A 13,021-nucleotide genomic window follows, 5' to 3' on the forward strand; every position below is an offset into this window, starting at 1 on the left:
AATAATAATAAAAATAATTATAATATTTTGGTTCTAAGATTCACGTGTAACACTAAAAAGCAATAAAACAGTAGATGTTACAGCTGTACTGAAAAATGTTGTGTTAAAATTGTTCTATAAACAAGCGTTAGATTTTGAAAGCTCTGTCATCTTTAGCATGGGACAGTACTATATATATATATATATATATATATATATATATATATATATATATATATGGATTATATATATATATATATATATATATAAGCCTTACCTTTCTGACTAATCGAAGTGCTTGTGTTCGCTCTACTTCATTGCTCTGTTGTATGTCTATACACCTAGCAATGAAAATACAAAGTCAGTAAAACATGGTACTATTTGAACACTATGTACAAATGCAACATTTAAAGAACAGAAAAGAACATTGTCCATCCCCGAATGTTTACAGAAAAATCAAAGACTAATTAAATAAATTCAGCACACAAACAGCTGTACTGGTACAGAAAGAAATATACAGCAAAAAACAAGAATACCTTGCACTTATTTACCACCTCACCACAATTTGCACGACAGTTTAAAAAAATGGCAAATGAAAAGAGCTCTGTGCGATATGCGAGATTAACATATACAGTAGATGCGGGTTATTAGCAACCCTGATAGACAACTTTCTGTTATTAACAACATTTTCCCAGGAACCAATCCCGCCCCATAGACTTTAATGTTAATGGAATTCTGATATTAGCAACTGCATACTGCTTATTAACAACTTTATTGCTAGTCGCCAGTGCTACAGAGCGCACTTGCATGATTCATACACATATTTCATGCAGCTTTTTATAACACACTGACTTCACAACTGCGTATTTCTGGAGGACTGATGCAAAATTGTGACTTTGAAACTGGCTACGAAGCTACACGCAAAATTGAGATGACTTACAGCGGGAGGTGGTACATTGTAAAAAGCAGGACAACGTTGGACAATTTCTTCTTTTAAAATTGTGTTTAAATTGTGTATATATCATTGTTCCATATAAATACACTTGAAAACAGGGCTTTTCACTTATTGGCATCTTTCGGTTAATGACAACTTTGTGCTGGGAACCGAGAGGTTGTTAATAAGCAGCATGCATGCACATGCATATACAGGATCAACACAGCAGCTATTGAGCCTCTACTAAAGTTTTAAACAGCAAAAAGTAAACAAAAGAGATTACGCATGCACTCTGTGATATCTATGGAATGCCTTCTGGGACAAACATGTTGTACTGCTTTAGAGCGAGCCAGAATCACATGGGACAGAAAAAAGGTAAGCACGTCACATTATCAAAACTCGAAGTCAACTTATATTTGATAGAATTCTACTACCCAAAACTCTTAATTTGCTCCTAGTTTGTTTATGCAGTAGCATTTTTCTGATATGATGCTGTAGTATGTGACAGAGTCTGAGTGAACACATATATAATTACTAGTATTAGCTTTTTTTTTTTTTAACACACACTTTATTAGTATCTTTCATAAATTGGTAAACCATTGCTAATAGAGCATAGCCGATTTGTAGATGACTGAGGTTTGTACCACCCCATGTAGATATGCGCGAGGTGCAGTACAAATACCTACAGTAGTACATAACAACGTGAATACAATTTAAAAGGTATTCCGTTTATTTTATAGACCAAAATAAAATTAAATAACTGTTAAAAACATTATGATTTTATAAGATAACAGGCAATGACCTAACAGGATATTATGTTTATTCAGCGTCTATAAAATATTAATTTAATCTGTAATGGAGATTATTTAGTTACAATGTTAACACTGGTTTCACACACATGTGTTTTAAACACATAATAGGTAGACAATTATTACTTATCAAAATTCTGATGAAAAAAAAAAAAAAAAAAAAACAGGAGCAAATAGCTAGCTATAACGTTACCATGCTCCAAGTAGGGATGGGTCGGTATACCGGTTTTTCGGTTTACCACGGTTTAGGTACATTACAGTATCAATACCGTTCCTTTTATTCTACACCGCAAATACTGTAATTCCTTTATACAACTGAAAGCATTTTTCAACTGCAAACACACTTCTTCTAAATCAAGCAATGGGACTTAGCAAAGTGTCTGAGGAAGATATTTGTGTGAACTGATACTGTATTTTGATAATGGTTTTGAAGGAAACTGTCAACGACACAGAATACACATTTCAATTGCTGCGTTCTGTTACTCAGAGCTTGCTGCGCCAGCTGCTGTCTTTCTGACGTCACATGCAACTTTTAGAGAAACGCCTTCTCCAAACCTTGCAGCATAGAACACATTTTCAATGTGCTATATTTACATTTGTCTGGATTATCAACAGTCAGTTTAATGTAATTGAATAACATTAACTTTATTGTACAATTATACATCACTTATCACGGATTTAGTACATTATGTTTGTTTAAATGATTTATTTATTTATTATAGTGTTGACAAGGCTGTTCACGGCTTCATTGTACTGTACTGTATAATGATAAAATGTCGTTCGCCTCTGCTAACAAGGTGGCAGCAGTAGTTTTAGTGGTTATTTGCATTACGATTAGCAGGTCACTCGTGACATCTGCATTGCATGTGTGGTCTCCCGCAGTAACATTTCAAAGCTGCACTGGGCTATGCAGAATCTGCACAGATTTCTGCGGGTGGAGTTGAGTGACATCTACAGCGCATCTCCACGATTCTGTGCAGAACTGCAGAAATCTGTGCTATAAGAACACGACCAATGTCTCAATTAAAATTAGCACGTACCCGTGACTGCAGCAGGATAGACTACTTATTATCAAGTAGAATAATGGGCACAAATTGCACCAAGCTGATGTGCAAAGTTGGTAGAGACTTACCTGTAATTGCTGCCAAAGGTGCTTCCACCAAATAGAGTTGATGGGTCTGAAAACTTATGCAATCAACATATTTCAGTTTTTTCTCTAGATTTTGCTGACATTTACTGTACTTATTTTACCCTTAGAAGTATTCAGTTTGAGCACTGACGTTTTGAATAAAATAAAGTTTAAAAAAAAGTGTATGCAACATTTTGTAATTTCACAAAATGGGACACCATAGGAAGGATCTGAATACTTTTGGAAGGCACTGTGTGTAAGTATGTGTGTGTGTGTACATACACACACACATATATATATATATATATAAAGAAAAGATTTTAAAAAATGTATACAAAAAGTTTAAAAGATTAAATCTTTTATTTTCAGGACGTTTCGAGCAAAAGCCCCGTTTAAAAAGAAAAGTAAATAGTGCAGTAAACTTGTTGTTCAAGAATTGTAATTATACAAAAATTCTGTGGATGGTGTCATGATTATAATAATAGAATGGAACCTCTGGGAATGAACAAAGTGCCCAGATTGAAGATAAACTTTTGTTCCTTTTGTTTCCAAGCAACATTTGTTCCATAGCACTGACTGATCACATAGACTGCAATGTCTTCAGCAGTGTGATCATCACTGTTGAAGTGACGGTCTACTGGAAATGCAGTGGTGTTAATGCGAATGCTTCTTAAGTGTTCTACCAGTCTGCTAAACGCCTCTCAGTTTCCCCAATATACAATTTGTTGCATTTCTTGCAGATACTGCAGTAAACTATTCCTTTAGATGTACAATGGAAATGTTCATGAATGTTGAATGAAGATTTAATACCTCTAACCTGTTTCAGAATGAATGTATTTACAGGTATTAAATTGTGGTCTATTACATGGATATGTACCTTTCAAAGGTTCCCCAGAAGGACGACTAGCACTGTGTACCACTCTTATATTCTTGTCTCTTCCACATGACATCAATAAGGGAGTCTTGAAAATAGGCGCTGTAGATGGGTCTTCTTGTAAAACTGTAAAGTTTCTTTGCACAATTGTCTGTAACATTCTGTTGGTATGGTGGTAAGTGAGGATCAGTGGGATTCTATCATCTGTATGTTGTATATTGTTATTATATAACACATTTTTTCTATTTATATTTGAAATGCAGGATTTAATCTTTAGTGATGATCTTATCTGGAAAGCCGCAATTTCCAAAAAACACACACATTTCCTTTATCTTTTAAGAGTTTATCTTCAGACTGGGAACTTTGGAACCTCTGGGAATGAACACTATTCTAATAATCATGACAACAAGTTTAATGCACTGTGTTTACATTTCTTTCAAAACAGCTGTAGGGCTTTACACCTTCCTTGTGGAAGGGTGGTGGGCAATTCATTGACACAACGGAGACAGAACTTTATTTGTAACGCCGCTCAGGTGCACCGATTTATTTCTACCCGCAGCAGGCGCTGTTGTCCATGGCCTGTCACACAGCAGCAGTTACATGAACACACTCTCTTAGCTTAGTACGAGGTGGCACAATACTAATACATGTTTAGCATAGCAACATTGAGCAGATTAAAATGTCAACAATATCATAGAACAGTCTTGAAGTTCTCCTTATAAGTAGTTGTTTCTTGCTCAAGGCTCAGGAAAACAGTTTTACACTCTCACACAAACATAGCAACATTGAACACATTCTTTCCCCTAATCTTTTGCAACTGCAGCTCCTTCAAAAGCAAAACAAAGCCATTCTGCACTAGAACATTCTGTATGAAAAGCAAAACAGTTATCTTGCACTAGAACGTTCCGCTTCGGGAACATCACGTGATCCTCCTTAACCCTGCAAGTGCCAACCTGGTTGTTGGCTGCTTCTTCAATAAATGGGACCACAGGGTTACCAATACTGGTACACAGTGCAGTGCACATACAAGTGCTCGAAAATAATAATGAAAACAAAACACAGTAACAAAACTACAAACAGAAGTCCCGATTATGCAGTGCCCCCACTGCCGCTAAGCCGGTCAGAACAGCCCTTCGACCTACACTCAGTTATCCTATACACTGGGGTTGCCAGAGTTCCCCGTACAGCTACAAACATCCCCCCAGGTACGTAATTATTTCTTCTATTTTTCGTCAAATTATTTTAAGGCAGGCTTTCTGTTTTGTTTTGCGAAAACCAAAACACAGCATTCGAACAGAAGAACCTCATCCCAACCATCAAGCATGGTGGTGGGATTCTAGAGGAGATGGGATTCTAGAGGAGAATGTAAGGCTATCCGTCCGGGAGCTGAAGCTGAACCGAAAGTGGGTCATGCAGCAAGACAATGATCCTAAACGTATAAGCAGATCTACAAAAGAATGGCTGCAGAAGAAGAAATTCCGTGTTTTAGAACTCCATCGAAATGTTGTGGCAGAGCCTGAAGCGAGCTGACCATGCAAGGAAACCCTCAAATATCACAGAGTTGAAGCAATTCTGTAAGAAGGAATGGGCCAATTCCTCAAAACCGATGTGAGAGACTGACCAAGTTACTTAGCTGAAGTCACTGCTGCTCAAGGGAGTGCCACCAGTTACTGAATGTAAAGGTTTGCATACTTTTTCACACATGGATATTGAATGTTGAATCATTTGTGGATAAACAAAGGTTGAAAAAGTATCATGTTGTGTGTCATTTGTTTAATCAGGTTATCTATTTATTATTTGGAGTTAGATTAAGATCTAATAACATTTTAGGTTTGAAATATGTGAAAATCCTAAGGGGTTCACAAACTTTCTCGGCACTGTATGTTTGTGTAATTAATATATTACACACACACACACACAAACACATATATATTGTATACAGTGCCTTGCAAAAGTATTCAGACCCCTGACCAATTCTCTCATATTACCGAATTACAAATGCTACATTTAAATTTCGTTCTGTTTGATATTTTATTTTTAAACATTAAAACTCAGAATCAATTATTGTAAGGTGACATTGGTTTTATGTTGGGAAATATTTTTAAGAGAAATAAAAAACTGAAATATCTTGCTTGCATAAGTATTCAACCCTTGTGCTGTGGAAGCTCCCAGTTTGCACCGATGAAAGAAATTGCCATAACGAGGGCAGTTACCTTACCATTGGCCTCCACCTGTTAACCATTAAAGTTGCTGTCACATTTTCTGGATAAAAACCCCACTGTTGAAGGATCATTGGTAAGGCTGTGAATATGAAGGAAAATGAAGACCAAAGAGCATTCTACAGAAGTTAGAGATAAAGTAATACAAATGCATAGATTAGGGAAAGGATACAAAATAATATCCGAGTGTTTGGATATCCCAGTGAGCACAATTGGATCAATAATCAGGAAGTGGAAGCTGCATCACACCACCCAGGCACTGCCAAGAAAAGACCATCCCTCAAAACTCAGCACTCAAACAAGAAGGAGACTTGTGAGAGAAGCCACAGAGAGGCCAACAATCACTTTGAAGGAGCTACAGCTACCTGTAGGTGGGACACAGATCCCTTATTCTGTCATTACTTCTTAGTTAATTTCTTCAAATTTGTACAGCATTTAAAAATGCAATGAAAAGGCAGTTAGACAAACCAGTTAGTATAACACATTGCATCAATCTCAGGGGTACCATGATGTAATTAGCTTTCATTTTAAAAAACATCTTTTTTCACTGGCTGGGAGGGAGTCCTGGTGCACCACTCAACCATATCAAGAGCTCTGCATAACACTGGCCTGTATGGGAGGGTGGCAAGAAAGAAGCCGTTACTCAAAAAGTACCATCTGAAAGCACGTCTGGAGTTTGCCAGAAAGCATGAGAGTGACCCAGCTGTGATGTGGGAAAAGGTTTTGTGGTCAGATGAGACCAAGATAGCGCTTTGAGTTTTGGCCAAAAAGCTCTGTGTGTGGCGCAAACCTAACACTGCCCATGCCTCAAGACACACCATTCCTACAGTGAAGTATGGTGTTGGCAGCATCATGCTGTGGGGATGCTTCTCATCAGCAGGGACTGGGCATCTTGTTACAACTGAAGGAAGAATGGATGGAGCAAAATACATGAAAATACTGCAAGAGAATCTGCTTCAGTCCGCTAAAAAACTGAAGCTTGGGAGGAAATTCACTTTTCAGCAGGACAATGATCCCAAGCACAAGGTCAAAGCAACATTGGAGTGGCTCAAGAACAAAAAGGTGAATGTCCTATAGTGGCCCAGTCAAAGTCCTGATCTCAATCCCATTGAGAATCTGCGGCACTATTTGAAAATTGCGGTCCACAAGCATCGTCCAACCAACCTGAACAACCTGGAGCAAATCTGCCAAGAAGAATGGGCCAAAATCACTCCAACACTGTGTGCAAAGCTGGTACATACTTACCCCAAAAGACTTAAAGCTGTTATTGCAGCAAAAGGTGGCTCTACCAGATATTAATGTGTGGGGATTGAATACTTATGCAAGCAAGATATTTCAGTTTTTTATTTTTCTTAAAACTATTTCCCATCATAAAACCAATGTCACCTTTCAATAATTGATTTTGAGTTTCAGTGTTTTCAAATAAAATATCGAACAGAACGAAATTTTAATTTACCATTTGTAATTCAATAATATGAGAGAATTGGTCAGGGGTCTGAATACTTTTGCAAGGCACTGTATATACACTACCGGTCAAAAGTTTTAGAACACACCCATTTTTCCAGTTTTTATTGAAATTTAAGCAGTTAATGGTTCAAAGGTAAGCGGTAAACTGCCAGAAGTTAAAAAACAAAAGTTTAGGTTACCAAAAACTGAAAAATAATGTACATTTCAGAGTTATACAAAAAGGCCTTTTTCTGTGAACAAGTAATGGGTTAACAACTTACAGCTGTTCTGCAGCAATGGAAGTAAATTCAGCTTTGAAAGTTGATGCTAACAATTCCTACAGGTGTCCCAACTTTTGTTGATTACTTACAAACCCTCTGTCTGTATAAAAGCAGTGTTGGAACAGGCTATGTTACTACACCCTCTTAAGCATTATTTGGACAGTATTGTACTGCAGGAAGTAGTATATTGCTGTCATAATGGCAAGAAAAAGGCAATTAACAAAGGAAGACAGACAGACCATTATAACCCTTAAAAGTGTAGGTCTTTAGAGAAATTGCAAAGAAAGCCAAGGTGTCAGTGAGTAGTTTCCTACACCATCAAAAGGCACTTGGAAACTGGAGGAAACACTGACAGGAAGAGGTCTAGCAGACCGAAAGCCACAACAGAATCAGAAGACAAGTTTCTGAGAGTCAACAGCTTGCGTGATAGGCGGCTCACAGGACATCAGCTTCAAGCACAGCTTAACACTGGTCGAAGTAATTATGTCTCAGTTTCAACTGTGAAGAGAAGACTTCGAGCTGCAGGTTTGACAGGTTGAGTGGCAGTAAGAAAGCCATTGCTAAGATGGCAAAATAAGAAAGAAAGAGGCTTGCCTGGGCCATGAAGCACCGCCAGTGGACTACTGAAGACTGGAAGAAGATCTTATGGACTGATCAATCAAAATTTGAAACCTTTGGTTCATCACGCAGGTTTTTCGAACGCTGTCGAGTAGGCGAAAGGATGGTTCCTCGGTGTGTGACACCAACTGTCAAACATGGAGGAGGAAGCGTGAAGGTCTGGGGCTCTTTTGCGGGAACCAAGTCCAAGTCGGCGACTTGAACAGAGCGAGTGGCACCCTGAACCAAAACGGCTACCACAGCATTTTGCCATGCAATACCCTCTGGTATACGCCAAGTTGGTCAGGGATTCATCCTACAGCAAGATAATGACCCAAAACATACCTCCAGGCTATGTCAGAATTACCTTAGAAGAAAAGAACAAGACGGTAGGGTTCAAATCATGGAATGGCCAGCACAGTCTCCAGACTTAAACCCTATCGAGCTAGTTTGGGATGAACTGGACAGAAGGGTGAAAGCAAAACAACCTACAAGTGAAACATTTGTGGGAACTTCTGCAACAGTGTTGGCAAGAACTTTCCGAACAATATTTGATTTCCATTATAGAAAGAATGCCACGAGTGTGTTCGGCTGTTATATCTGCAAAAGGTGGTTACTTTGAGTAAAAAATTTAGATGAAATTTTGTTAAAACGATTCCATGATTTCTTTTTTATCTCCAATTGTTTATTTGTTCTATGCTTTAATTTCAGAGTACATTGAGACATTAAACTGCGCGAATTTCAATGAAAACCTGGAAAAGTGGAGGTGTTCTAAAACTTTTGACCGGTAATGTGTGCTTGTGTGTGCGCGCGTGTGTGTGTGTGTGTGTGTGTGTGTGTGTGTGTGTGTATATATATATATATATATATATATATATATATATATATATATATATATATATATTTTTTTTTTTTTAAACACAGGCAGGCAGTACTGGGGTTGAAACTGAGACGTTGCAGTGCTCAGTATGTTTAACTGACACACAGAAAATAAAATGCTGAACAAAACAGAACACGGAACATTGGGACAATAGACAGATAAAATGAACAAAATGAACAGACACTAACCAACAGGATGGACAAACACTAAACACAACACAAGTATGGTGCTGGTGCTTCTAGCACTCTTAGCAGTTGTTCTATTTACTTTCTCTTTCGTTTCTTTTTTGCTTTTAATTCTCTTCTCTCCACACCCACTCTCCACTCACCAAACACATAACCCAGAGTGAGTGAAACGTGCACCTATACATACTGTTGTGCCTGGATTTAATCACCAATTAATTATTCACTTGAATCCCAGCATGTGAAATAATTTGTGCAATCCCAGTGCTCACATATTTTAAATGCTTGTGAAATGTTAGTGCAATCCCTGTGCCTAAATACAACAATATATTTTATATCACTCGTGCTACACAGACCCATTTATAACCTGTGCACCAATACCTATACACCAACATTTACACATCACATGCAACACAACACAACACAAAACACACACAGGAGCTGGATCACACTGCCACAGATCCCTTATTCTGTCATTACTTCTTAGTTAATTTCTTCAAATTTGTACAGCATTTAAAAATGCAACGAAAAGGCAGGGTGCGAGCAGACATATTTATGAACAAACCAGTTAGTATAACACATTGCATCAATCTCAGGGGTACCATGATGTAATTAGCTTTCATTTTAAAAAACATCTTTTTTTTTGTCTTTAGATGTGTATGATGTTATTTGTTACACACACACACACACACACACACATGCACGATTATGTGTACAACCATCACTCTGGTTATAGACGGTAGTGACATACACTGTCCACTCTACAATGACAATATTTATGACCAATGGATTCTACCACCATGCATGAGCTTAGAGTTATAAATAACAACTGATACAGGATACGCAGGTTACTTCAAACACATCATATTTTCATTGTACCATATTGCATTCCTTAACTACTATAAACATGTAGGTTAGTGATCATATAATTGTGCACACCAAATCCTCCGGTACAGAGAACGAGAGCGAGCGGGTGAGTGTTGGAGGAAAGAAAGAGAAGAGGAAGAACAGACAGAGCGAGGGAGTTATTTTTAATTTATTGATTTGGCATGACACCGCACCGGCGTGATCACCCCATCCCCCAGCGATCCCATACTTCCAGATTTAGGACTACACCACAGCTCATGATATGGTTCCGGAACATCAGCAATAAGTTTTGCAGAACAAGAAACAGTGACCTAAGATGTTGAACATTTTACAATTAAAGAAATGTGAAGTATAAATTGTAATTATGTACCATTTTTACTGCCCCCTTCAACTTTCCTCCCTAGGTGGTCGCCTGTTCTGCCTATACGGTCACACCGACCCTGGCCATGCTGCAAAGATCCACAAGAGCCAGACTGCTGCTGCTGCTGCTGCTGCTGCAGGGCCATGGGCTAAAAGAATGGAGACCGTCCATGCTAGAGTCCTGCATCGAGTCAGGTACCCGCGGGTAATCCACAAAAGCTGGTCGGGTTAGGGTCAGGGTCAGAATTAACTTTCACGGTTCGGGTCAAAAAATTACATTTTTGGGTCAAGCTCATGTCTGAACTTGAATCACCAAAAACTTTCTGTCCTTTCAGTTGACTTGTCTGTAACCCTTTCCCAAATAACGTGCAAGGTAATATATAAAAAATATGTGTGGATATGGCAATATAAAAAATGTCTGTGGATGAGGTGAAACAAAAAGATAGCTCATGCAGTGGATAATAGTTTGAGAGGTAAATCAGAAGTGTGGAACTCTCTTGGAATTGTAGCGAATGAAAATAATGAACATGTAACTGCATTTGTTGTCATTATGTTTTTGTGCACGACAGCCACAAAACTGGTACATCTCTGCGAAAGCACATGTGTAGCTCCCTTTCTACTGGGGGCACAAAAGAAAGACAGGTATTTTATAGCACAGTATGTAGAGACTGTTAATGTGTTACAATGTTAAAACACATCCAGACCACTAGAGAACGCTACCACACTGTACAGCCTACTGTATAAACTCAATCTGTGGAGAATGGTAGAAATATATGTGTGCGAATGTGAGCGAGTCAGTCGACACAGGCAGTAGGTACAGGACAAACACTTGCGGGTTTGCAGGTCTTATTAAAGAGGACTGGTCGGGTTGCAGGCAAGACGATGCTGCGGCAGGTTGCAGGTTTGTGTCGGGTCCTGTAGTAGTGGGTCCGGGTCGGAAGTGGGTTGTAAAAAACCTGTGCAGGACTCTGGTCCATGCAACAACAGTAAGACACTGAAACCGCCGACAGCCGTGTGTGTAACCGCGGTCGGGGTTTGTTTATTTGATATCAAATCCCCTAAAGTATAGCAGGGTGTAGTGCAGCATAACCTGTAGAGGATCCTCCTTTTAGTGGAGGTAGTGCTTAGCTGTCTTGTGTTTATGCGTGCGTGCGTGCGTGCGTGCGTGCGTCCGTGCGTGGGGGTGTGCGTGTGTTGGGTTGGTGGGTTGGTTGGTTGGTTGGGGTGTGGGTGTGTGCGAGTATCTGAATAAAACCTGCATGCCTGTACTGCGCGACAGATGCAATGTTCTGTGTCCCGGTTCCCTAATCCAGTGATCAGCCACAACAGTAACAAAGCACCTGTTAGTTCTTTATTATGTTATTCACTTTTTCTGCTTATTTTGTGCGTATTTAAGAATCCTATCAACTTCTTCAACTGGGAACCCGGTATCACTTAAGCCTAATAAGTCTGTTCATTGTCTATATTTTATATAAAGTCTACTTTACAGTAGTTACATCAAATTCTTCAAATTGTTTCTTCTACTTCACCAATTAAATCTAATTCTTAGAACGCACCATGTTTTCATTAAAAAAAAAAAAAAAAGAATCGGTCACATTTTCTTTTTATGCGAATACACTTTTTTCCATTGCATTTATGTGTATTAATTCAAATGAACTAGCAAACTGAATTTCCCAAATAGAGTCCAATCCATTTTTTAAATCTGCAGGTAAGCGACATTTATGCAAATGGAGCCTGTTTCCATTGTGCTAATAGCACATTTCATTCATTCTTTTAGCAAATTAACAGCTCCAATAGAAACAGCCATTTAAGACTATCCCAAATCCCCCCCAAGTGATTTGACTCATGAAACAGTGCCACGAGCACCCCCAACACCTACGTAAAAATTATACTGACTGGAAAACTGCTATGATGTGAAGGGAAGTTAGTGATGTATTATTTTAGTTAAAAGAGCCTTTAAAAGCAGCAGACTATTTCACATTTAGATTTTAATGAGGGGATTTATTTTCTCTCTCCGTTAACATTAGCTCTGGGATCTCGAGGCATTTTCATGACCATTTACTGTTCAGTAGATAAATGTATCTGTAGTGCATCAGTAATAGTGTTTAACGACAGTTAAAAACAAGCCACACATCCACTCAATCAGCTACAGTGTAGTGCTGTTACCTTGCTATCAAGTAATCTACTTGCAGTCCAAGCACCTTCTGTAGAATAGTGGTATCTCGGATGAGATATCGGAGAGTTCGAAGACCTGCTGCTCGCACCTCTTTTGCTTCATTTAATAATGCTAATCGCAGACTGCAAGGGCAAGAACAACATTCTGAGAATGACATCTTACTACATCTCATTACACATTTCTACTGATCTAATTCAATCATACCACCAGAATGGTTAGGGGATACTTGTATGTATCTAATTGAGTACACTCCATCACTTTGTTTAGATTTACTATTCATGAAGTAAG

The 13,021-nt window shown here is 38.5% G+C and overlaps 1 protein-coding gene across 1 annotated transcript in view; it reads right to left on the reverse strand.

The window, feature by feature from the left end:
* LOC121304929 (rapamycin-insensitive companion of mTOR-like) overlaps positions 1-13,021 on the reverse strand; it is a 79,231-nt gene that overhangs the window by 41,536 nt on the left and 24,674 nt on the right. The window contains exons 5-6 of the mRNA XM_041236371.1: positions 12,724-12,855; positions 257-320 (exon numbers count right to left, since the gene is read on the reverse strand). Coding sequence (XP_041092305.1) covers positions 257-320; positions 12,724-12,855 — 196 coding nt within the window. The remainder of the gene's footprint in view (positions 1-256; positions 321-12,723; positions 12,856-13,021) is intronic.

This window comes from Polyodon spathula, chromosome 2 (assembly GCF_017654505.1).
Source record: "Polyodon spathula isolate WHYD16114869_AA chromosome 2, ASM1765450v1, whole genome shotgun sequence".
Lineage (NCBI taxonomy): Eukaryota > Metazoa > Chordata > Actinopteri > Acipenseriformes > Polyodontidae > Polyodon > Polyodon spathula.